The sequence below is a fragment of the Grammomys surdaster genome, unplaced genomic scaffold (assembly GCF_004785775.1).
Source record: "Grammomys surdaster isolate TR1022 unplaced genomic scaffold, NIH_TR_1.0 126271, whole genome shotgun sequence".
Taxonomy (NCBI): domain Eukaryota; kingdom Metazoa; phylum Chordata; class Mammalia; order Rodentia; family Muridae; genus Grammomys; species Grammomys surdaster.
In genome coordinates, this window is record NW_021621071.1 from 9,690,638 (window position 1) to 9,717,559 (window position 26,922).

At 41.5% G+C, this 26,922-nt stretch overlaps 1 protein-coding gene across 11 annotated transcripts in view; it reads left to right on the forward strand.

Annotated features, from left to right (window-relative positions):
* The window catches only part of Grip1 (glutamate receptor interacting protein 1), a 647,269-nt gene that overhangs the window by 556,145 nt on the left and 64,202 nt on the right, over positions 1–26,922 (forward strand). For all 11 annotated transcript variants that reach the window (XM_028759124.1, XM_028759129.1, XM_028759131.1 and 8 more), the window contains 3 exons: positions 10,190–10,270; positions 18,818–18,887; positions 20,942–21,087. In XM_028759124.1, coding sequence (XP_028614957.1) covers positions 10,190–10,270; positions 18,818–18,887; positions 20,942–21,087 — 297 coding nt within the window. The remainder of the gene's footprint in view (positions 1–10,189; positions 10,271–18,817; positions 18,888–20,941; positions 21,088–26,922) is intronic.

Below are 26,922 nucleotides of genomic sequence, written 5' to 3' on the forward strand. Positions count from 1 at the left end.
AATGGATACAAGTCCAGTAGGTGAATGGATACAAGTCCAGTAGGTGAATGGATACAAGTCCAGTAGGTGAATGGATTCAAGTCCAGTAAGTGAATGGATACAAGTCTAGTAGGTGAATGGATACAAGTCCAGTAGGTGAATGGATACAAGTCCCATAGTTGAATAGATACAAGTCCAGTAGGTGAATGGATACAAGTCCAGTAGGTGAATGGATACAAGTCCAGTAGGTGAATGGATACAAATCCAGTAGGTGAATGGATACAAGTCCAGTAGGTGAATGGATACAAGTCCAGTAGGTGAATGGATACAATTCCCATAGGTGAATACTTGGTCTTTGGAATTAAAGAGAATTACACCTGACACTCATAAGGAATGACAAAGAGAACTCCAGGACTGTTTCTCTGGGGTCAAGAGGATTCTAATAGATGAGTAAAACCATCTCTACATACAGACAAGGAGAATGAGGATGGCCATGTGAACTAGTGAGCAAGATGAGTGTGTGGAGAGCCTGTGGGTAAAAAAATACTAAGAGAAACCTTAGGTGTCAGAGGCAGGGAAGGGGGTCCAGACGCTGGCTAAAGTGACCTGATGTATTCTACTTTATTATTTTTGGGTTTTTTTTTTTTGGTTAGTATACAAGATAATGAATTTCTTATTCCATCTTTATACATGGACTTTGCTCATAATCACTCCCTACTACCCTCCCTATTTCTTGTTATCCCATCTCACTCCCCTTCCAAATAGACCCCTCTGTTTCCATGACATTAAAGATGACGGGTAGATGGGCAAGCAGACAGATGATCAATAGATAGATAGATAGATAGATAGATAGATAGATAGATAGATAGATAATTTGATAGATAGACTTAAATCTAAGTTCTACATATGACAAAGAACACAGGGAATTTTTTCTTTCTCTCCACCTCTATCATTAATTCTCTCTTGTATCCCGCCTTCCAGGAAGATTCTTGAATCTTAGGCTATATCAGGATATGTCTTAGTCTTCGAGAAGGAGTCTAATGGAATTTTGGTCTTGGCGAATTCCCAAACAGTAGCTAACAGAGTTTAGAATTTGATGCAAGTTCCCATTTCAGAAAGTCATCAGCTAGGAGGGTAGCTCAGTGGTACAAAGCTTGCCTACCATGCACAATGGCCCTGAATTTCATACCCAGCACCACTGAAAAAAGACATAAGGGAGAAAGGGAAGAAGGAAGGTTGGTTGGTTGATAGGTCGGTTGGTATTCATACAACAATGTATGACCATTACATATCCAGGACCTTTTACCAATCAGTAGAGGCATGCCTTTAGAAACAGGAATCATGTACCAACAAATACTTGCTGTTGTGATTCTCTTGTACAGTGTAAATGAAATAGCAGGCAGGAAAGAAAAATATTTCTATCATCATATAACCTTTAAGAGCTATTAGCATAAGGTTGTGACTGTAAGTTTTCCAAGGAACATAAAGCAGACTAGAGAATCGTAGAATGACTGGGAGGGAGCAGTTTAGTAGGATGAGTCTCTTAGGAAGTGACCTTCAAGCGGAGATTAATGTGGGTAAAGGCATAAGCAAGGTGAGGGCCTGGAAGAACAGCTTTTCATGCAGAGGGAGCATCGGGCGTGAAGAAGCTGAGCCAGAGGAGGAAGCTTGGCAGTGTGCATGGCTGTTGGAGGGAGAGCGTAGGAGCAGGGGTTGAGGGAGTGGGACCAGGGGTTGAGTTTGTGTTTTGAGGAAGGGTTTGAAGATGTCAGAGTCTGCCAGGTGAGTAGCATCCTGGTAGAGAATTTCTGTTGGGTCTCAAGTGTGCTGAAGCCAGGGGGCATTTTGTCAAGAGAACGATACAATCTGAACTATGTATGTGAAAGCCTTCTAAAATGTGGAAGGCAGACAGAGGAGACAGGAGAAACAATTTGGAGACTGTGGCATCGAACAGATGGGGAATGTCAGTGGCTGGAGATGGTGACAAGGTGAAATTGAAAACTTGCCTGTGCCTTGGTCATGTAATGGCTCTTGAGGCAGGAGCATGAATAAACGAGAGGCAGAGACCGATGGTTACAAGAAAAACCCTGGAAGAGAGTCATCTGGAAACAGCCATAAGAGTTCTATTTTAGATGCTCGGTGCTAGGTCCACTGATAACATGAGAGGGAAAATACCAGCCTATGTATGTCATCATCTAGAAGAAAATGACTGGGCACAATTACTGCACTACATGCTGCTGTGTTCAAATCATGGGAAGAGAAAATAGGAAGAACCGGTGTATTTCCTGGAGGAGCTCACAATCAATCAGAGAAGAGAGATAATGGCTGGAAGAGGAGGGACTTGCAGGGTTGTGTGACTATTATAATGTGGTAGAAGTACCTAGAAAAGTGTTGGAATTTCCTCTTGGATCCTGGGATGTGGGAATGAGGAGAATATCTGGATATAAAGAAGGACCAAGAAATGGCCAGTGGGTCAATAATTGTTAAAGTCATAGTCTTAGGGTTTCCAGAAAAAATATGACCAAGGCAACTCTTAGAAGGTCAACATTTAATTGGGGCTAGCTTAAAGGTTCAGAGGTTCAGTCCATTATCATCAAGGTGGGAAGCATGGCAGCATCCAGGCAGGCATGGTGCTGAAGTAGCTGAGAGTTCTATATTTTATTTCTAAGGAAATCAGGGAAAGACTCACTTCCAGACAGCTAGGAGGAGGGTCACAAAGCCCACCCTCACAGTGACACACTTCCTCCAACAAGGCCACACCTTTTAATAGTGCCACTCCCTGTGCCAAGCATACTCAAACCACCATGGCCCTATATGCACTGTTTATCACTCTCAACTCTCATGGTAAAGTAGGGTTCTTTTGTTCTTTTGTTGGATGTTGCATTTTGATTTTGTTGTTTTGCTTTGTTTTGTTAGATATTTTAGTTGTGTGTATGAGTATTTTCCCTGCAGCCTGTATGTCTGTGTACCACATGTGTGCCTGGTGCCTGAGGAGACAGTGAGCCTCCATGTGGGTGCTTGGAATCAAACCTGAGTCCTTTGCAAGACCAACACGTGCTCTTAACCACTGAGCCAACTTTCTAGCCCTGGTTTTGTAGGTTTTATGGAATATCAGCTCCCAAAGAATAAAAGCAGAGAAATGGATTGCCAGATCGCGCCAGAGTTTGAGGCTTGCAGAGAAAGCTCGGCAGAAGGGTTTCGGTCAAGGAGGGTTGGGTTGTTGCTAGGAGACTGGATGATGATGATCTGTGATGCTGGTACAGAGACTATCACCATGTGAGAGTGCCTTTGTTCTGGCCTGCTGCATAGCCAAGCCCTGTGTGTCATAGATCATTTAATAAATATGATGGCACTGGCAGGGGTTATTATTGTTGTGTAGCTAGAAGGTTGGAGCACAGATGGCATGTTAACGAAAGTGGGCCGATTCCCAAGGTCACACACCCAACTACGGCAGCCTGTGTTCGAAGAACAAACTAAGTTGGCATATGGAGGGAATCAGTAAAGGATTAGCCAGATGGAATGAGAGGAGTGGGGTTTACAAGAAGTGGAGTCTCCTGGAAGAAGTGTGTACCACTGGAGAAAGCCCAGAAGAGAGGTGATGGTTAGGAGTCTGAGGCCAAGACAGAATGGTATGTTAGAATTCAGAGTTTCAGAGACAGGCTGGCAGAATTCCAGGCGGTGAGGCTGCTGAGGTAATTCAGAACAGGGGTGAGATTCCCATGGAGAGATCTGAGAATGGGGAAAGACGTGCAAGAAAGCACCATTGGCTCAGTGAAAGCTTTTAGGATGGGAGCCATGTGGTACCCTAAGTGCCAATCACAGGCCACAGCATATCTCTGCAGCATCCATACCTGATGCCCTTACGTGCCTGGGTTTTTGCTTAAGTCATGTAGGCTTTCATTCATAAAAGCCTTCTCTCTCCTCACGCCTATGCCTTCCTAATCCAGAACTATGGTATTATTTTGTATTGATGTTTATTCTCCAGTAGAAAAAAAATCCATGACATCAGGGATTTTGTGGATTTAAGTTACAAATGTATGTCTAGTAAGCAAACAGGGCTTAGGATACAGCGAGGCCTCAGTCTATACTCTGTACATCAGTGAAGGGAGGAATTAATGAAATACATGCGGATCCATGAGGAGACTTGGTTATGAATTTCTGTTCCAATCAGAATTGGTTATGAGTCCACTCTCCCTGGGGCTCCTGCTGTCTTGGGGCTGCTTTCTCCTACAGTCTGCTTTTCTTGTGTATAGACTGGCCCATCTTTTCTAAAGTGTGTGCCTTCTGATTCCTGTGTCCAAACAGGACTTGGGTGCAAAGCCCTTGTAAGAATGAGTTGGCAGAGAAGGTTTGGTCATTGTCTTAGTCAGGGTTTCTATTCCTGCACAAAACATCATGACCAAGAAGCACGTTGGGGAGGAAAGGGTTTATTCAGCTTACACTTCCACATTGCTGTTCATCACCAAAGGAAGTCAGGACTGGAACTCAAGCAGGTCAGGAAGCAGGAGCTGATGCAGAGGCCATGGAGGGATGTTACTTACTGGCTTGCTTCTCCTGGCTTGCTCAGCTTGCTTTCTTCTAGAACTCAAGACTACCAGCCCAGGGATGGTACCACCCACAATGGGCCCTCCCCCCTTGATCGCTAATTGAGAAAATGCCTTACAGCTGGATCTTATGGAGTCATTTTCTCAATGAAAGCAGAAACTCCTTTCTCTGTGATAACTCCAGCTTGTGTCAAGTTGACACACAAAACCAGCCAGGACAGTCATCCAAACAAGAAGACAATCCAGTGACCCCAGAGTATACCTAACACTTGTGGAAGGAAATTAGTAATGAATGGATTATTGCCATCCTATTCCTCCATTTTATGTGAGAAAGGGAAAACTGAGGTTCTGGTAAAGAGAATGGTAGACTCCTAATCTATTGACTTAAGGCCCACTTTCCCTCTATTGCTTAACTGCCTCTTTGGTTAAAAATTTGCTAAATAAAATTATTCAAAGAGATATTAGAGATGGCCACCAAGGAACCTTTAGAGCAAGCTTCCTGTACCTGGAATGCAAGGAGAAGGTTATGCCAAGTGCCACAGGGCACTCAGCAGCAACACTGCCCACTGCACCTCAGCAGAGCAGTGACCAGCACAGTTTGGCCATCTTTGTAAACAGTATCACAGTGTCTAAATATTTGCCCGTATTATAAATCCATTTTATTTTGTAATATCACAAAAATTTGTTTAGTGTCTCATGAATCCTTAATATGCATACATATATTTTTAATATTTGTTGATTTAATACTTTAATATCTTAACTCTGAGCTCCCAGAAAGTAGGAACTGTATCTATGAAGCATACTTTATTCAGTACCCAACTTGCTTTAATAAAGGTCACAAAAATCAATATTCTAGGTCATCTACACTAGGCTCAGGAAAAAAAAATGTGTTCCTGTTATCCTCTCTGCCTTTGTTCATAGCAGACATCACTAATTGATACCACTTTGTACATGGCAGACATCACTAATTGATACCTGTATTCTCAGATGCAGGTGCAGCATTCAAACCTTCAGGAACACACTTTAGGTATATTCCTGATATACAGGAATCGCCACTGAAAACTTTTAGAATCAGAAAAAAGAAAAAAAAATCCCATTTCTTCATTTAAGAACTTGGGACCCAGATAGGGAATGAATGGATGCAGGCTATGTCAAGCCTGGCCTGGCCTTCTGGGTTTGTGCCTAATAGCCTGGATGTAAGCCATGCATGTCCAGAGTTCTGCCTCAGAATATTTTATACATCAAGATGAATGTTCTAGCCCTTGGCTTTCTGTAATCAGCTATCTCTATTTGATAAATATTTTAAATGATGGATGAATGGATGAGATTTAGGCTCTTGCCTAAATCTGTCTCTTTAAACAAGCACTGCTATGCAAACACCGCCTCGGTTGGTTTAATAGAAAGGCATTTGAAGTTGAATACGCTGGGCGCCGTCACTCTGCCGAACTGAACTTTCAGTCATTCACGTCCTTTTATTGGAATCCTTTCCCATACACACGGTTGTACGAGTTTAGAGCCCCTCCCCCATTTTCTCACACCCAGCTCTCTTAAATGACAATCTAGACGGTGACTACCACAAGACCTTAACGTTCTCACTTCAACTCTGCAGGTGATTTGCTCTGGGGAGAAGTCTCAGTACAAAGCATGTGGTGTGCTGTTCACTGTCGACTGGAGCCCAGTGTTCCATCTGACTCTGGGAGACTTAAGCATTTCCATTCCTCACAGGGGGGCCCAAGCCGATAAATTAGGATGTGGTGGTTATCTTACTGTGCCGACAGTGAACGCTTCAGGCAGAAAAGCAGACCAATGGGAAAGAAGGAAACCCCTTTACCCAGATGTGTTTTTAATTATAGTTTTAACAAAGACGAAGCAAAACCAGGGAAGTGCAAAGTAATCACAAGGGTCTTACAAAATAAACATCATTTGTTCGCAGAATTGTATCCACTGACGCCAAACCTGTTGTTTGTCCAAATAATGGAGCCTTCTCCTCATTAACAATATTTGTTTATGAACTCCAAATTAAATATGCCTTTGCTTTAACAACCAAATAATTATATAGGTGGAAATACCAAATATAAAATATATCACGCTGGCATGTAAAGATGAAAAAGAAAGTACAGCTTAATCAAAGAGATTTATTAGCTGATACTCATTTGCTGTTGTGATTTCCTCAAATCACAGTCAAAAGTGATCCATTACTGTTTTCCAGGAAGGCATAATATCTCCTCTAATGTCATTAGTGGTGTTAATCATGGTCAAATTTCCCTGCATTAAAATTGTATAAAAGCAAGCAAGCCAGATGGTTCAGTGGAGAAACGCGCTTGCTGCCAAGCCTGAGGTCAATATCCAGAGTTTACATGATGGAAGGAGAGAATCAACTCCCACAAGTAGTCTTCTGACTTCCACACTAGTACCATGCCACACACACAGACACAGACACAGACACAGACACACACACACACACACACACACACACACACCACAGGGTTGGGGGGCAAATAAATAAATGTAAAAAGTTAGAAGTGTTATAAAACCAATAGGTCCTGTAGCAACTATTCTCAATCTATGACTCTGGGCTCTGTGATTCTAGACGTCATCTGTGGGGGTTTCAGGCATACACAGAGGCAAAAACATAAACATGCCTTATGACCTCTTCTCTATTTTCTCGGAGAACTCTTTATCTTAAAATAAGGAATGAAAACAGCCACAGCTATATAGACGGGTCCTCAAATAACAGTATGCTGTGCTCTCTTATGGAATACTTGTGGTTTTATTGAAGCAATTAAATGGAGTATTGTGGCTATGCCGTTGAGCGGTCGGATGGCAGACTTCTGTTCCCATACCATCTTCCCTATGGCACCAGTATTTTTATCTTCCAGTTGCTGCATCAGAAATGCACTTCAGCAGGTCTCAGCAGAAAGGTGGATTTTGTGGAAGCATGGCCTTTCACAGTCCAGAGAGGCTCCAATCCGATGTGCCTAAGCTTGGCATTCTCCAAGAGCCTGTTTACAACACTTACACACTAGTTTATTTCTCGTTTCTTTCTGCAGACCAATTTTGGTACAAGTGGATCAAAAGCATCCCCTTCCAAATCCGCCACTCCCGCTTTTCTTCTTAACTCCAGATTCTTAAATGGTTTCTTAGGGGATGGAGAGAAGGTATCTTCTGTTTTGAGAATGGTGAATAATCGGGGCTTAGCAAAGGAGTGGAGGAGAGGCAAGGAAAAGGGGAAATATTTGCGAAATAATTACAATATGCACAGACAGATCTGTCATCATATAGTAAAACACCAAAATTTTCACCTATTTCATTTCTCTTTCTGTCTCGGTGTATCAAAATTAGCTGGTCTTTTTGAGGTCTATTGCTTGACTGGAATAATTGTCTGGCTCAAGTTTTGTGTGCAGTGCTGTCTGTCTAGAAAGGCAGGAGTGACTCGTATTCTGGGCTGATTGAAGGATTCAAAACTAGGAAAGAACCCGAAACCTCAGGGTATCTTATCAGTGGTAACATCTGGTACTGGGGAAGGAAGGTTCCCTCCTGGGGTTCTTGATCTCCTTAATGAAAAAAATAAATAGAATAAAAGGGACGGGCAAACACAATTGATTAGAGTTTAAAATAAAAACCTCAGAGCAAACAAGGTAGATATCTAGCAGCTCCTAGAACGGAAGGAGGAGAAGAGAGAGGATACACTGACGTGGAAGTGGACGTTAGCTGCCCAGTGGCCGGTAGTCAGTCACGTGGTGAAAAAAAAAGGCCTCGTAGAAAAGGAGTAAGAAGGCCTAAAGCATTAAGTAGTTAGAAGGCATACTTAGGCTCTGGCTCACATACAAGAGAAGAAAGGTGAATAATTAGGCCTTTCTATTAACACAGAAATAAAGGTAGACAAGTCCATCCAGGATGGCTCACAAGGGCTGTACTAAAGAGCGGGAATTCTGGGAAGGCAAAGTATATTATTTTTATCTTTACTTGAATCCATCTTCCTAGGGGTGGTCCCCTAGACAAGTCTTTGAGCTGAGAGAGTGAATTAACACATAAGCAGGAGGTGAAAGGTTAGCTCTACCTAGAGGCAGATTTGATACTTTAACATCAGAAAATGGGAAACATACAAATTCTTAATAGATAAATAAGGAAATATATGCAGGTTCACTTCCTGGGCCTTCCAAGTCTTCGTTGAGAAGAACCAAAGGCAATATATTAAGTCAGTCTCTGACTCTGGCCTGGTCCCAGAGAGATTTACAGAGACCTAGAGGAACCAGAGATGTCAGCAGATTCGCTCACCCCTCTGAAGCCCGAACAAAGGAAGGAGGATGCCAGGAGGAAAGGTCGTGTTGTGCCACTGAAACAGATGGGCAATTTGGGGGTCTTTTTTACAGGTGACTTTCTAGCAGCCTGGAGGGGCTGAGGGAAATCAAATTTTTATTGTGTTCTCTAGCTTAACACTCTGCGGTGAACCTTCCAAATTGGAAGCTCAGATTCTGGGCTTGTAAAAAGTTTACTGCTTAAACTTCTCAAGGGAAAGGACAAAAGGCCAAGAACAATTTAAGGCAGAATGAGAAAAGGAGGACTCTTAACTTTCTTCCGTGAGCCCAGTCCTAACTTCTGCCTCTGCTGTGCAGCTGTACAAAATTTGTTACACACATACACAGTGAACAGTGGGACTAGGTGCCTGAGGGCCCAACTGTTCCACCTGCATCCCAGTCTTTGTAGTTAGAGCTTCCTCCCCTATTGGAGAGTGAGCTAGGCTTTGGTGAAATTCATGAAGCAGTAAGAAGGGGTTAGTTTACTTATCCCACAATCCTCTTCTGCTGTCTCCTTTGCTCTCCATACTGTTATGGGGGTCTTGGATGAGGGGTGCTTCTCTAGAGTTGTGGCTGAATTCATCCCACACTCTTGACAAAGAATTATATGTCATGTGAAGTAGTCCTACTCAGGCAGGAAATGACAATTGGTGACAGAAGAGCCTCTGACTGACTGCCAGCTAGAGATCTGAGGTGGAGGTGTGAAGGTGCAGCTGCTTGTCAGTGAAAGTCGTGGAGGTGTTGAGGGTCTCAGTCAGAAAGGTACAGATCTGAGGACCCCAGCATCACAGTCGCCAGGGAGTTGAAGTAAAGATCCTAATGGCCTCAGAAAGTCACAGTTACAAATCCCAGATAGGGTACCAGCGATAGAGTCCACAATGATCTATGGAAGTCCAAGTTGAAAAAACTAATGAATTTATTGTGATTACCTCTGGGAGTATGGGTGTTACTTACAGGAACACAGTCAACTCTAAAACAGCTAATCACTGAAAAGCCTACCATCCCAGCATGGTATCAACTCATGCAAGTTCTAACACTGGACCTCACTTTACAACATTTACACAGCTCAACAGCTCTGATCTGTCTTCTGTCTTCTGTCTCCCAAGAAGTTCTTACTATTTAGATAATCTTAGGAGTCACAAGGCCTTGGTAGTCTTATAAGCTTTAGGGACTTCCTAAGACTTGTGAGTTGTTTACCTCTGAATCTAAAGGATCTTTCCCCTGTAGTGGAATGTTTAAATTAGAAATTCCTGAGTCTTAATGACTCCATCCATCTCCAGGATGGAAATGTTTTAATTTGAAAGACTGTTCCAATACCCAGAGTCCTCTGTGTTCTCTAAACATTTTTTTTCTGTTTTGAAATTACAGAGTCTGTCATCCCAAGTAGTGGAACATTTCATGTAAAACTGCCTAAGAAGCACAGCGTGGAACTTGGAATAACCATCAGTTGTAAGTAGAATGGGCTTCTCTTAAATCATAGAATTCAAGGATGCTGTAGGATTCTGTTGCCAACAGGTTAACATGTGTGGTGAATGTTTTACAGTTTCAAGGTTACCATATGAAGCTTTGGAGCCAGGTGTACAGCCAGCACCTGATAGTCTTGTGAGGGAAATAAGATACTTCAAGTCCTCTCTGCTGTTGTATTTCTCTTTCTGTAAAATGGACATGAAGGCTCAGAAGAGAGCTTAGCTAGTCAAGTGCTTGCTATGTAAGCATAAGGATCTTAGTAAAAAGCCCAAGCATCTATGGAAAGAGCTGGGCACAGAAGCACACGTTGATAATCTCAGTATTGAGGAGCTTGAGACAGGAGAAGCTCTTAGTCTTGCTGTCCAGAAAGTCTGGCTAGATCAGTGAACTCCGACTTCAGTGAGTGATTCTGACTCAAAAAATATATAGAAAGTGGTTGAAGATGATATCTGATGTCAACCTCTGGCTTTCACAAGCATGTGTACAAACATGCACACACATACAGAGAGATAGACAGACAGACAGACAGACAGACACAGAGAGATACAGAGAGAGAAGAGGAGAGAGAGGGAGAAACAAAAACAGAATATAAACAGAAGCAAGATTTCTATGAAGTATAGGGCCAAGCCTTAAGTAAAATAGCATCTATGTACTTTGTATGCTGCCTAGAAAGTTTCTATTATTTCTCACATGCTAATATATAAATTATTAGATGAATAGTTAGATGAACAGAAATATACAGATGGGTTCTCTCTATATTTTTGTGACCTATACTGTTGTCTAATGAAGACAAGAAACAATAATCTAATTCAAAAATCCTTTTATGTATTCCTAGGACTCTCTTTGAGTCTACAATGTATCTGTAACCCATTACAGATACAACCCAATTAGAGATACTCTATATCTTGTAATCAGAAGTCTCAAACAATGCCTTTAAGTAAATCCCTGAGTTACTCACGATACCTGGTCTGGATAACCAAACCAAAATAAAAAGTGTAGAATATAAGTGGGCTTAATTCTTTTCCTCCCCAAGGATCAAGTTTTATTACTGCCTTGATTAACCAACTTTGAAAATTTCAACCTCAGTGAACCTCTATAGAACAGGATAGAAACTTCTTAGAGATTATTTTATTCTTCTAGTGTCCATAAACTGAGTTTATCAATGCATGTCCCCATGCACATGAAGCAAATGGTCAGTACATAAGGACCAGTGGAGTCACAGAAGCAGGGACTCTGACCACAAGGCCGTCCCTTCAAGAAAGAATGATGAGACGGTATAAAAATGCCCCAACACACTGCTCGGGCGAGTTTATGTCAGTGGTTATGGCCAAAGTAAAGAAAAGGAGTCCTTGATTGACAAATATGAAATAGGGCTGTCCAACTCAACTTTAATGATATAAATTTAACACTAAGGCTGCACTTTCATTTATAATGAAAAGCCACACATATCTGCTGCTATACTAAAATGAGTGTGATTGTATCTCATAGCCTCTGCGAAGAATAAGATACCATGTATCTGAGATGGTCTCTCCTCTCCCCCGTTACCCTAGTAGCCTTCTGAGAAAGAAGTAGAAAGACACAATGCAGGAGCACTTAGGACATATCTATAAAACATCACCGTGAAGCACATGTGTGTAGGATATGACACAGCATGTGAATAAAACAAATATGTTGTAGTTGTGAATGAATGATATCCCAAGTCCAATGAATAGCTGTATGTCTGTGAATTGTACAGGTGTGTGTGTCTGTGTGCATGTCATGAATGTATAAAGCAGAAGGAAACTTTGGATGACGTTTCACAGGAGCTGTCCTCTATGTTTTTTGAAAACCAGTCTCTTAACAGTCTGGAATTTGCCAATTGACTACATGGGCTGGCCAGTGAGCCCCCACACCGCCTGTTTCCACTTGCCCAGTGTGGGTAATATAAGTGCCTGTTACCATGCCTGACTTTTGTATGTTGGTTCTGGGATCAAAATCATGCTGCCTTAGGGGCAAGCACTTTATGGAGTATCTCCTCAGCCCTCAATTTTTATGGATATTGGACAAACTAAATTTTTACTTCTATAAATTTTAAGAGTATCTGTTTATATTAAATAATCAAAGGAAAAGAAGACAGTTTCTTAAGTAAATTTTGAGATGGAAGCGATTTTGGTTGTAATAGACACTCATGAGGAGAAGGTGTCTAGAGGACTCCCACTCACCAGCTGGGTTGTGTCAAAACTGTTTTAATGTCGACAGTGTAAACACTCACAAGTTGCTACAAGAAGGTCTTGAGTCTCAGCCCGCCACAAGCTGCTGTACTTTGTGAAGCGTGAGTGTTGCTCTGCTCCAGGTGGGGCAGGGATACACACATTCTCACACACAGGTATCACCTCTCAGAGCTCTAACCGCACTTAGACAAGCGATCATCACAATACTGTGTGTGTTTCCTCCTGGAAAATATGATTCATTTGCAAGTCAAGGAAACAGAATCTCCTACAAAAGAAAAACAAGAACAAAAAGGCCAGCCGGGAATTGGATTCACCACAATGAGAGTGTAAACTCCTGAAGGCCTCCCTCAGATCCCAGCACACACAGATACTCATTCAATGCTCACATCCATTGTGCGGATGGATGAATAAGATTGTGAAGACACAGACTATTGCATGTATTAAAGATTTAGAAAATGCTTGAGAGCAAGAACCAAGAGACCCAAGTACCCCCTCTCTGTAAAGGGATACACATATTAAATGCATATATGTATATGTCTATACATATACGATGTATACATGTGTGCATATATATACATACATATGCATACATATATGTGTACATCTATGAATATATACATATGTACATGTCTTTGTGTGCATATACATGTATCTATACATATACAATGTATACATATGCATATGTATACACATATGCATGCATGTATATGTGTACATCTATGAATATATACATATGTACATGTGTTCTCATACATATATGTATATCTATACATATACAATGTATTCATATGCATATATACACATGCATGCATATGTGTACATATATGAATATATATATACATATGTGTTCATATATACATATATATTAATTACCAAAACACATTGCAAAATCTCAGCTCGTATAAGGTGGTGATCATTCAGGACTTTACTCAAAACCTTGTGAAATGCTTTTAACCAATCTCTAGATAACAAAAATCTAATGCTCACCCCAAAATATATAATATGCGACTCTCAAAGAATAAACGTTTAAAATATAGTTTTTTAATCTAGTGTCCACTACAATTATAGTGTATTGGCAGGAAAAGGAAGCACCTTCTCATCAAACACACGCGGGCTCTGAGTGAGGCTGAGGCCCTGCATGGCTCACAGAAGTTTCTCACCATCTTTGTTCAAAATCCGCTTTCCTCCGTTTTACCCCTCTGTGTTTGGAAGTAGCCCTCCATCATCAAAGGCATGCAAGGCCTCAGTGTGTCCAGCTACACTCCAGACCTAGCAGAGTAAAAAAAAAAATGTGCACCTCTGAATTTGGATGGGGTGAGCAGTTTCAGGCCAATTTTTCATGGGCTCTTGATAAAATATTCACAGCACATTAGAGCCAGATGTTGCTTTCATTGATGTTATGATAATACAGGATGATTTATCACAGAAGTTGAAGTAGGTAAACTAACAGAGACAGCCACACCCTTGTGCCCGCCCACCCTAACCTGTCCAGAATCACAGCTCCTATCTTCCAACAAAGACACCTACCTGCCTGTCAAGTCAGAGAACTTTGGTTGTCTCTGCCTTGTGTGTCCTTGTTCCTTGGGACATGCTGACGTTGACATGTCTGTTGAGCTCTGCAACAGGGATTTGTCCCTCCTAACCTACACATGGCACTCTGTGATGATGTATATTTCCTTTCTTAATCCTCACGGAAGCCCTGTGATGGCCCATTTTACAGAATGAAATGGTGTGGTTAGGTGTAACTACCCAAAGACCCAAAGCCTAATATAAGGCAAAACAAACATCTCAACACCAACATATTCTGTCAGCCCAAGCTCTGGCTTTCCTGTCCCCATACGGTTCAGCCCTGTCACCGTCTGATTTGAGGAACCCTCCCAGAGCTTAGATCAGAAAATCAAAAGGCAGTATTCTATGCAGGTGGTTAATGACCTGACCTTTTTGATGGGACTGAATTCATTGCAGTAACAAAACTTAGTTGTCGTTTTCCATAAAGTCACAAAGAGGGGCTGTGTGACAAGCCCCTAAAATGTTCATCTTTCCTACATAAATAAGCTTTTCCCAGTGAGGGCAAATGATGGTTTTAACACTTCTGAGATTGAACGATGGAGGGAGATCACATGCTATCTTGACATGAGAAAATGTGAGGTTTTTCAATGGTCAAATCCTAGATAAAGATCAAGAAAAGGAAAACTCTGACAAGGAACCTCAATATGCCTTATATTTCCAAATGCCTCAAGCATTGGAGGCATTCAGAACTTGGGGTGTGTAAGAATGGGGATATAGCTCAGACAGTGGGATTAGCTGAAAGCTAAGAATGAATGAATTAGTCTGTGAGGTACCTCCCCCTACTCAGTGAAATCAAGTGTCTCACCAAAAGAACTCTCAGAAGCTTTGAGCTTATATCTTCAAAAGCAGGAGCTAATAAGCCTGTAGAATAAGGGAATGTAACTGAATTCTGCAGGAAAAGATAGAAATTGGATGCTCTCTGACTTGTTCACGGGCACTGTTGACACAGGCATGCTAAAGTGAATAGCAAGTACTGATCTTGCAAAGATTATTTGTAATAAACTATGTTGAAAGAATGGGGAGGTGAGAAAGATACATGGATGTGGTCCTGGTCTAGCAAGGAAGAGAACAACCCCCATGGTTCATAATACAATATAAAGAGAGAATGGCTAAGACTGAAAAATTAAACAGTAACATTATATGTTATTTCACAAGTGGGATCAACCAAACTTTAACGTGTGTGTTCCTCGGATGAATGCAGAGATATGTCCCCCAGTAAACTGATTGTGGATGGAAACTATTCATACAACATAACAATACACTACACAATGTAGTGTTTATCTGCAAACTCAGGACCAACGGGAAGCTATGGCTTGCTACCCTTGCACAGTATCACGAGACGGCTATGCCACATGTTGCTAGCATCGCATATCAAAACTCAAGTATGGCTTCTACTGAAAGAAATTGCCTCACACTATCAAATCTCAAATGAATCACCTTAAGGGCAGGAATCATCTCTATTTGCATCTGGGGAAACGGGAAATTGAAGACTTCTGCACAATTTCCAACCAAATTGTATGAACTCAAACTTTGGTCACAGGTGAAAAGTAAGAGCTGTCAAGATGGCTCAGTTATTAAATGCTAGACTTTTAGGCATGAGAGTCCAAGCTCCATACTTAGAATCCAACCAAAAATCAGGGCTATAACATCATGCACCTATAATCCCAGCACCAGAGAGATGGAGACAGGGAGATCCTTGGAGTTTCCTGGTTAGCCAGTTTATTTAAATTGGTTAGCACCAGGTCAGTATGAGACCCTCTCAAAATAGGTAGGTACTTGGCATAACTAACAGTGATACATGAGTTTGTCCTCTGGCCTTCACATAGACACACAGACACATAGACACACACACACAAACTGAAAACATTTACATACATTCTGAAAAGCATTACAGTGTTTCCTTGTGAGGTTCAAGAATATATACTTATGGGAAACACAAAAATACCAACTTTGTAATGCTACATAAATAGATGATTGTGGTGAGTCCCAAGCACTCTTATAGATGACACATGTGTCACTGCCTGTGTGCCTTAACGGTGACATTAGAGACACAAGTGGATTTTGAGTTAAAATTAGTTTGGCTAAGCATAAATTGAAACAAGGCACTACTGAGTTTAACCTCCATAGTGTCGCACACAGTTTCACAATGTCAGTCTCCTTCCCCCTTTCAGATCTGTCTATTTGGCCAGTTGCATTGAGATTTCAAGGATGTACTATTGTCTGTCTGTGGTTGTCAGATCTTAGTCTTTGCTCTTCCTTCGTAAGTCACCCTCTTGACCTCATTTGCTGTAGGTCACCACCTGCCCCCATCCAATGGCACGCTGGGATGGCTACTTCAGTAGCAGTGACATCTCTGAAGAGAGAACACTGTCTCATTTCTCATGACCTCGTGAGATGTAAGGAGTTCTGTTTAAACCGGTTGCTCTGAGATTTCATGGCCAGAACCCAGTGCAGAAATGCTTAGCTCATAGTTGGTGTTCTGGAAATCTGTGCTAAGTAAGTGCATGGCTTTGCAGACGATTCCAATCAGACCCAAAGCGTCAAGCGACAACGTGTTACTCTTTAGTCAAGAGTCACGTGTCTGAGTAAGATCCGAAAAATCAAGATTGTGACAAATGGAAGGTCCCATGTAAATACTGGAGAGGGGAAGTGAGTTCAGTGTGACTGGATAGTGATAACAACAAGTCCTTCTACAGACACGGCACCTGTGTGTATGGATCTAACCACTTTGTCTGTGATGATCTCATAATGCTCTCGACAGAGACTCTCAGGTAAAGATTGTGACACTTTGTCATATGTTGCATAGATGAGGCACCTAAGGACTTTGTCCCCAAGCAATCAGCCTAGAAGTGTTAGAGTCAGGGCTTCAGCTCCAACCATTATGATAATAAGATGTCATTTCTTAATCATTACGCTGCATTGTCCTTCTGTTTTTCTATTACCAAAGCTGTGTATCTGTATAAACTCTATAAATAATTCATAGTAGTGACCTGCTTGGTAGGTTTGAGAGCCCAGTGAGCCTAGAAGCATATGCTTGGCTTGGTATTTTCAAGGCAAAGAAGAATTTGGCATTGTGGTATGGTACGGAAACAGCTACTAACTGCTCGAGGATTTGCTGCCATATCTGTGTGCCTGATAAAGACACCATAACGTCATGATACCATCTTCTTCTCTTGCAAAAAAGGGGAGAGTTTGATGTATCTACTTGCTTCTACTATTGCTGGTTTTCCGTGGAGCGTTTCAGAAGAATACGGACCTTTCTAATTAAAAAACAAAACTTCTTGCACGTGTTATGATGGTAATTACAGGTTGGCAAAATACTGTGCAAATTCATTGACAGATAATAGAAGAATAATGCTTTTATCTAATAAAGAATTATTTATTTGTGTGTGCGTGCGCGTGTGTGTGTGTGTGTGTGTGTGTGTGCGTGTGTGTGTGTGTGCGTGTGCATGCGTGCATGCCCAGAACTAACTTTACTTTAGAATATGACATGAGTAGAACTGGTAGATGTTTGTGTCTACGGGTAAAGTCACATCAAATCATTGAGCAAAGGTTTAAATAATGAACTAATTGTAGTGAATAAACTGTTCTGCATTCTTCGCTGTGAGCTGAGGGTAGTGATTAAGAGAAATCTCATTAACATTTACTCAGGACTAATTGCGATAGCAGGGAAGGTATTGGGGGTGTTGATTTTTCCTTTAAATGTGATGCTGAGCTGTTAAACCATCTGTTCTTATGCATAAACACTTTTCTGGGATTCAGATGGTATTATGGGATGTGATATGGTTCTGTGATTGTTATGGAATGATTAGTCTGTTTATAATAAAATCTTACTTTGGGGGCCTCTTGATATTCTCAGGAAGGAAATCACTGCAAGCTTCAGGTTGGCAAAACATCTTCTCTCAGAGGCCACTAGTCTTTTACACCAACGTTGATATCCTAAATGAAATCCACTCTTTGTAAACAAGGATGGTTTCTTTGTGATGCCCTGTGCTATCTAACTCATAGCCTGAGTTAATGCCAAGAAAGTTTCCTTTAAAATGTTTTTTCTTTATTCTTATCAAATGGATGTACTACCCCCAAATTATAAAAGGCCACTGTGACTGATAATAATTTTATGTGCAGTTTAATAGGGGCTATCTGTGTATGCTTAGAATAAATATATATACATGCATGCGTTTGGTTAACTAATAAAATATTTACTATAGTAACAAAGTAAGCACTCGCAACCCAAAACACGGTAGAGCTTTCTAGGTATGAATTTGTGAATAGAACAGAAATACTTATGTAGCTTGCCCACCAAAATAATCCCTTCTGGAAAACATGAACTTTAAAGCTGTCCTTACTGCCCTGTGCCCTTCCCAGTGCCCTTCTGTCACGTGATGAACACCAGTCAACAGTGGTTCCTCCTTGATAGAGAGGCATGGGGGAAGGGGTGAGAGAGAGGTTCGCCTTCAGTATAACCAAGCTAGCTAGTTTAAATTGATTTCATTATTCTCCTCTTGAGAAGCCAACCTTTCAGGTCACTGACCTGAGCTGGTGTCAACCCAGTGATCAGCCCTCCAACTGTTCTCTGCAATTGCATATTTAAATAGTCCCTTCTACATGAGTATCTTGCTGTTTGGTTGTGATTTACATACACACTCTTACTGGTGTTGAAAGTTACTGTCAGGTAGGAGGGAACAGACAGTCTCTGATGAGTCCTGGATATAAGATGTGATTGCTCGCTCACTCTGTCTTCTTCTTACAGCGCCATCCAGTCGAAAACCAGGGGACCCTCTTGTCATCTCAGATATCAAGAAAGGCAGTGTGGCGCACAGGTAAGGAGTGTGCGTTTTCTCATTTTCCTGTTCCTTCTGTCAGTGTACTTCTGTGCTCTATAGCTAAGAGTGATTTGTAGGGGTATTTTATAAGCTCAGCATGAGAGTTTTCCTCACTTTCTTCCATCTTTCATTTTCTGGTGAAACCTCAAAAGTTACCCGGTTCTGAGCAGGACCTCTCCAACACAATTAGCTTGTGGGATGGCTCTGCCATCCTGTCCCCTTTGGACAAGTAAGACTTTAGAAACCACAGTTAATGTTTATATTCTTGTTCTAATTTCCTTTCTGTTGATGTGATTTAAGAACAAAAACAAAGTCTGACCAAAAGCAACTTAGGGGAAGAAAGGATTTATTTGGTTAGTACTTCCAGATCATAGTCCCTTATGGAGGGAGTCGGGGTAGAGCCTCAAGCAGGAACTTGAGAGGTGTACCCACTAGCTTCTGTGAAGCATCACTTCTAACCAGAGAACTCACAGCCAAGAGATGCTTGCTAGCTCACTCACAGCCTCATGCTTAGCTAGTTTTCTTATACAGCCCAAAACTATGTGCCTAGGGAATGATGCTACTCACAGTAGGCTGGACCCTCCTAAACCAATTAACAATTGGGAATCCATCATAGACATATCCACAGGAAGGCCTGATCTGGACGGTCTCTTGACTGTTACTTCTTTCTTACAAGACTCTTGGCTATATCAAACCCACCATTAAAGCTAACCAGAACAGTCTCCTCCTTGGCTACCATACTTCTAAAGGAGACAGTCTTGTATTTTTTATTTCACAGATAAAAGTACATCTTAAGTAATCAGCATACCAATATAATATTGTTAACTTTCCTCTTCTTTTTCAAATAAAGACCTTTAAAAACCCTACCTGTCATCATAAAGGAATGTGCCATTAACGAAATTCTAACCTAACCCTCAAAAGGTACGGAGGGCATTGTAGGAGTGTAAGGTACATGACATAGACACAGCTGTGTTGAAACTTACTAGTATCATGTGTCAGAGAATAGACATTTGGTTTTCATGTGGAAAGTGTGCAAAGAATCCATCCTACCTACTTGCCATCCCTATCTCCTATCCATAGATGGGAAGGGATTGAGGGATGCTAAGAGAGCCTGTATTATCTATCATAGGTGATCCAGAAGAAGAATAGATTGAATATTAGGACACAATTAGTAGACTCTAACCTAGACATAATACATAAAGGAGAGTCCTACACCAAAAACATATGTAGTCTAGTCTCATTCATGTTATAGTTGTATGAATCTTTAAGACTTTCAACAGAGCTGCAATTGGTCCAGAAGCATCATGGGACTCTCTGAGGCCATTTTCCAAATAGTGATGTCAGATTCGTCCCCTTCTCAATCCACAGCAAGTTTCTGGGTACCTGAAGAAAGAGCCAATATCGTAGACCTCAGTTCTCAGTGACCTCAGTTCTCAGTGACCCTGAGCTGTCTTGCCTTTTTTTTCATCCTGTGTCTCTCTCCTCAGAGCTGAGGCTACATCACTGATGTGTATCAAGGTTGAGAGGAACACTAGGATATTTGGGTCTCTGGTACCCCGTACCCCGTAAGGAGCTCTAGACTTCCTGAGTAAATGCTTAGGTTAAATTGAAGAAAACATAAGGAAAATGTTTTTTTTTGTTTTTTTTAATATTTATTTATTTTATTTATATGAGTCCACTGTCACTGTTGCTGTCTTCAGACACACCAGAAGAGGGCATCGGATCCCATTACAGATGGTTGTGAGTCACCATGTGGTTGCTGGGAATTGAACTCAGGACCTCTGGAAGAGCAGTCAGTGCTCTTAACCACTGAGCCATCTCTCCAGCCCCCAAGGAAAATGTTTTAATAATATACAATTTAGCCGCATAGCATCCATCTCAAATAAGAGTGGGAAAAATTATAGGTGCTTGTCAATAAAGTACAATTTTCAAACAGCTTAAGAGCTTTGGTCCTGATGGTGATGTGAACACACTACTATGCCCACTGCCTCTTGAAATGGTCTGAGTAAGTATTCACCCTGACTCGTGTGATGCTGTGCACTTGTCAACAGAACGGGAACTCTGGAGCTCGGAGATAAACTACTTGCAATAGATAACATCCGGCTGGACAACTGCTCCATGGAAGATGCCGTCCAGATCCTCCAGCAGTGTGAAGACCTGGTGAAGCTCAAAATCCGAAAAGATGAAGATAACTCAGGTATTGACAGCATCCTTGCTCATAAGGCTGACTTTTCTAACAGCCTGTCTGTCAAAAAGATCATAAATCTCGATGCTTTTCATGTAGCAGCTGGCTAATAATGTCACAGCGGTGTTTTATATAGTTGTAAGAGTCTTTGAGTTATGCACTGAGTGTTGAGCGGAATTTAAATGATGCTTTCAAGTTTTATAACTAAGATAGTTTTTATAAAAATTATATTAAGACAATTTTAAATTTGAATACCACGCTAAGGCAATGGAACTGGTCCTTTCCAAGAGTTTGTTAATACTTGTAGCACATAACCATGGTGAATGCTGCATTTTTAACTCTATATTTAGCTAGTTTATAAACTCTTAATGCTTTTCTTTGTTATTTCAGTGATTTAAGTAGCATAGGTAGTAGTCTCCTACTTCCTGACTTTACTTAGAGTTCATGGTTTTATTTAGAATTGTGCCTTCCTTTGAATTATTTCTTTAGAGACCCTCTCTTAAACCAGGTTTACAGGATGACAATAAAAAGGAAGCTCTGAGATTCTTCCCACATTCTGTCCCATGATTTGTAAAGGTCAGATCCATCCTAGGAGCTTCTGTGTAAGGAGTAACATGTGAGCAATGCTTCTCAGACCCTGGTGTACCTCAGTCTCCTGGAGTGCTTTGGAAACACACATACCCTGGGCGTTGTCTCCAGGTGGAGTCGTGTATTCTTATTTGAGACATGTCACAGGCACTGCTACCAGTGATGCAAGGAGTATGACTTTCATAGCCCTGCAGTATATGCTCTATAAATTGCACGCAATCATGGAACTAACTGAACAGCCCACTTACTACGATTACTAACTACACGCTTACTAACTCACAAATACAGAAAGTTTAGAAATCTGTATCATAACAGTTTCATTTAAAAGATTTTGCCAATCTTACAATAAAGTTAAGGCCCATCCTATGAATGTGGTTCTAGGGATTACAGCCTCAAGTCTTAGATTATAATTTGTTCCCCTAAACTATACCTACAATATATAGTTTGCTGCTTCAGTGTTGGCTTTTCATTTCTGAGACCAAATGTCTAATTAAAACAACTGAAGGGAGGATGTATTTGAACTCATGGTTTTAGAGGTCTTCATTTGTGGTGGCCTGGCCCCAGTGTCAGGTGAAGCCTCATGGCAAAGGGGTGGGGAGAAATTAAGTTGCCCACCTCATGGCAGTGAAGAATCAAGAATGCAAATGAGAAGGGGCCAGGCACAAGTTATAGCCTCCAAAGACTGACTTGGTGTTCTGTTTCGTACACTGAGCTTCACTTCCTGATGGTTCAGGTATTATTAACTCATCAAAGGATGAACCCATAATTAGTATTAGTACTGTCATGACTCGATTACCTCTCAGTCCTTCTACTAGCTGAGGTCCACGCCTTCAACACACAGGAGCCTGGAGCTACCATGTCAGATTCCAAAACCAAGCATACCACTTCTGACTTCCAAAGAACCCGTAGCCAACTCAAGATGCAAAGTGCATTTAGTCTTGTCTCTAAGAACTCCCAAAGTCTGAAAAAACACTAGCTAGCATTGCCCAAAAGCCCAAGTTCGTTCTCTTCTGAGATTCAAAGCAGCAGAATCAGCGTCACAGAATGGCATGAAGGTTCCTGGCCACCGTGAGCAGTGACTAGACCCACGTGGAGTGCAGCTGCAGCAGCTTCTGAGTGTTTGTTAGCGGAGCTCAGAGAAACACTTTCCTTGGCAGCCTGTGCATGAAAGGTTCCCTTGAGTGATCTGCCATCAAATTCTTTCAAAGGCTTTACATTTTTATGCCCTTGAGCCACTGATGGATGGGAACTGCCTCCTTCCTGAGATGCCACCCAAGCATCTTTGTTGTCCCAGGGCAGAGTACTTGGCTGCTTGTTCTGGTGTGAGTCTCCTCAGCAAGCTCACTATACTTTCAGCCTTAAAGAGCTCCCCACCTCCCCCCTGTTGTTGTTGTTGTTGTTGTTTTGTTTTAAACTTAAACTCTAAGCTGTTCAGAGCCAACTGCTCTGGCATCTCCTCCTGATTCTCACTGTAAGTCCAAATAAAAGCAGTGAGCAATGTCCTTGTGAGTCTAAATTCTGTGCTACCTCAAAATGTACCCCATTGGATTAGTCTATAACTTTAAATTTGGCATCTCACAAAGTATCAAGACATGGGGGAAAAAGTGCAGACGTGTTCTTTGCCTGAGTGTAATATCCAGTCCCCCATCCAAGAGGGTCCTCAAGTCCATCTGAAACCTCACAAGCAATTGTTAATAAACCCACTACCATTTCTTCTTCAGAACTCTCCCCCAAACTGCCTAGAATATTCTCTTTAAAAAATTTTAAGCTGCTTTGTTTCTTAAAGCCTTTTCTCCAAACTTTTCCAAATTCCTCCCACAAATCTTTTCCAAAGTTAGACACTGCACAGTGAAAAAGATACAAAACTACTTTACTTCTGAGCACCAATCTCCTGTGGTTGTCATCCTCCTGCCACGGCCACAGAATACCTGATAACAAGAACAACCTGACACAGGAAGGATTGATGATCACTCTTGGTTTCTGTCCATGGTCAGCTTGTTGGCTGGGTTATTTCTGGACTATGGTGAGGTTGTCACAGCTGCCGAAAGGCATGGTGGATCCATGCTACTCACCTGACAGCAATGAGCAAAGACAAAAACAGAAAGAACAGAGAGAGTCCCCTTCAAGCCATTCTGGTGAAATACTTTTCCTAACCAGACTCAACCTCCTGAAGGCTGACTTGGTCTGAATTCACCAGTGTTTTAATCCACTGGTGAAGTTGCTGCCCCTGTGCCACCTGGTGGGTCCTTCAGTGTCTAAGACTGTCAGAGAAGATAGTTAATATTCAAACTATAACACTTTCCACTTTTGTTTGAATTTTTTCCTCTTGAAGATAAATATATTTAACTGATACAGAAAATGAAGTAACATCATGTTTGGATCTAGGGACACGTTATAAATTATTTAGATCAATTTAAACATACCTGCTTCCTCAAATATTAACCATTAGTTTATAACAAAAACCTTTAAGATCTTTTCTTCTACCTTTAAAAATGTTATTGTCATGTAAAGGGTGAAAAGTGAAATAGTGATTTATTTTAATAGGGTAAAAGTTAAATAATTTAAAACAACCTTATGGTTTACTTTTCCTAGCTTTTAAAGACCTGTTTTAATTTTTCAGCTTTGTGTGTTTATGTGTATTTGTGCGTGTGTGTGTGTGTGTGTGTGTGTGTATGTGTGTGTACATGTGCAGGTGTCCATAATTGGGGAAATGAAAGAATCAGATCCCCTTTTGGTAGAGTTAGAAGGAGTTGTGAGACCACTGATGTGGGTGTGGGAACCCAAATCCCAGTTCTCTGGGAAAGCAGTGTGTGCTCTTATCTTCTGAGCTGTCTTTCCTGCCCCACTTTACCCAACTTTTGATTTTCCTCTCTGTAATTAACAGATTTTTATCATGCACATCCAATTCTGTTTTCATATAAAAGCCACAAAGATATTTTATAAATTAAGCAAACTTAATTCTATTACACGGCGGTATCAGTAACACACACAACTGACATAAACATGCTTGACAACTGTTTTAATAGCTGTATTATTTTTCTCATCACGGTGAGAAAGCACATACATTAGGAATCGCTCCTGCCGATCCATGGTGTGTTGGGTGTTGATGTATACAAATGATAAATTCTAAATGCCAAGATCTGGTTGAATCCACACCAGCCTTTGTTATACAAACCTGCTCCCTAATTTAAAGTAAATTGGTTGATAAAAGGCTAGAGCCTGTGATTGGACAGTAGAGAGAAAAAGGCGGGACTAGAGGGTTGAATGATGGGGGCTCAGGAGAGACCACAAAAGAGAAGGAGAAAGAAGGCAGAGAGAACAGGAGGTCTTCACTAGTCAGATGGACCAGGAGCGTTTGGCTCTCTAGAGAAGTGTGCCCTGAGCACAGACTGGCAGAGCAAAAGCAGCTCAGACAGCAAGAGCCTCAAACAGCAAGTGACAAGTGACATATGGATTGGGTACAGGTGAGGGTAGCTCAAAACCTGCCCAGCCTAGGCTGATGGCTTGTAAGTCAAATATCAGGCTTTTATGTCTTTTATATGGGCTAGCCAAAATAAATATTTTTTTAATACGAAGTGTGGTGTGGGATGGTTTTGTCCATCCTGTAAGAAGGGCGTGGTGGTGAAGACACATTTACATCATGGAGGGAGGAGAATGTGGCCCAAGCTAACCTCATGGTAGACAGGAAGAAGTGCCCATAACAAAAAGGCCATCAGACAAGATACAGCTTCCAACAGCATGCCCCAGTAACCTACCTCCTCCAGCCCAGTCCTGCCCCCCACACTTTCCAGATCCTCACAGAATAGCTCCACCAGCCGGGAGACTAAGCTACCTGAGCCAGGGGAAGGTATTTTATATTCAGACCACAGCGTGAATAAGCTATTTTTTTCTAAATTTTTTTATTTTACAACTGTAGCCAGAATAAGAAATAAATACAGGGAACAGGGGAGCAATAACAACAATAGGTATCTATTGTTTGAGGCCACTCCATGGCATCGCTTTGTATATTTTATGACAGGAGAGAGAGAGAGAGAGAGAGAGAGAGAGAGAGAGAGAGAGAGAGAGATCCATAAATTGATTAAGTAAAGAGCGACCTTCAATATAATGTGTGTATTTGTCATGTACAAATTGCTTAACATTTTAATCTCATCCAAACGGCATTACACCATTTTACCGGGTGCTGGGAAACAGAGAGGAAGCAAAGAGGTACAGTCCGAGTGTCCCCTTCATGAACGTGCCTTTAATGACCTAACTTCCTTTCTTTGTGCCAGCTCCTAAAGGTCCCATCAAGTCCTAGCAGTGGCACAGACTAGTAACCAGTTAAAACTAGTAGCCCTTAACATGGATGCCTTCAGGGACATTTATCATTAGAATCATAACACCAACCATTTTTTTAAAAAACTGTCAGTGTTCTAGAATCTTCTCACACCTAACTCAGAATAGGTCTAGAGGTGACAGTCCCACCAAGCCATATGTTTAACGTTTCTATTCTCAGTAAAAGAAAAGGAAGAGAAAGAAGAAACTGTTTACATTCATTGATAGAGTTGGGAATGATGGTCATATGCAAATATGTTTTGTATCCAGCATTTTAAACGCACACAAGCCTGTACTCATGATAATCTCTCTAGCACTGATTTTTCTACGCCAAGTTTACATCCCCCCCTCTTTTCGAGTTTGCTTCCGCTGCACTCGCCTTGGGGAATTTATTTCATTGAAAGGGCTAAAGCCTCCAGCATCGACCAGGCTCTGTCCTAAGGAAGAGGCAGAGCCCTGTGGAAAAACCTACTCAGCCTGATTTGTGCAGCTCAGCGGATCCGCTCCCTTCCTTGCAGAGTGAGAAAGCCCACCCGGGAATGAATATGCATGGTATACAGAGCTGGCAACGTGTCCAGGTTCAGAGCCAGGGCTCTGCAGACAGGTTGGCAGGGCTCACGGAAACAGCAGCGGACTGCCGGGAGAGCTCCACCCACTTCTCAGCTGCTGACTTACTTCATCGGGCGTCTGCCCCGCCCCCTTACATCCACTCCTGTAATCAATCCCTAGGCCTAATATTATGGTAATCATCATGCTGCTTAAATATATTTTTAATTTTTTTTAAAATCCTAAATCTTTTCATTGGAAACATCACGTGTATACCCCAAAGACATATAAATGTTACCATGAGGGGTATACTTACTCAAACCATGTTTTCTCAAACTGATATATCAAAACATACACTCTCACAGACATGAATCACAGATACCATCTTTTCATTATTTA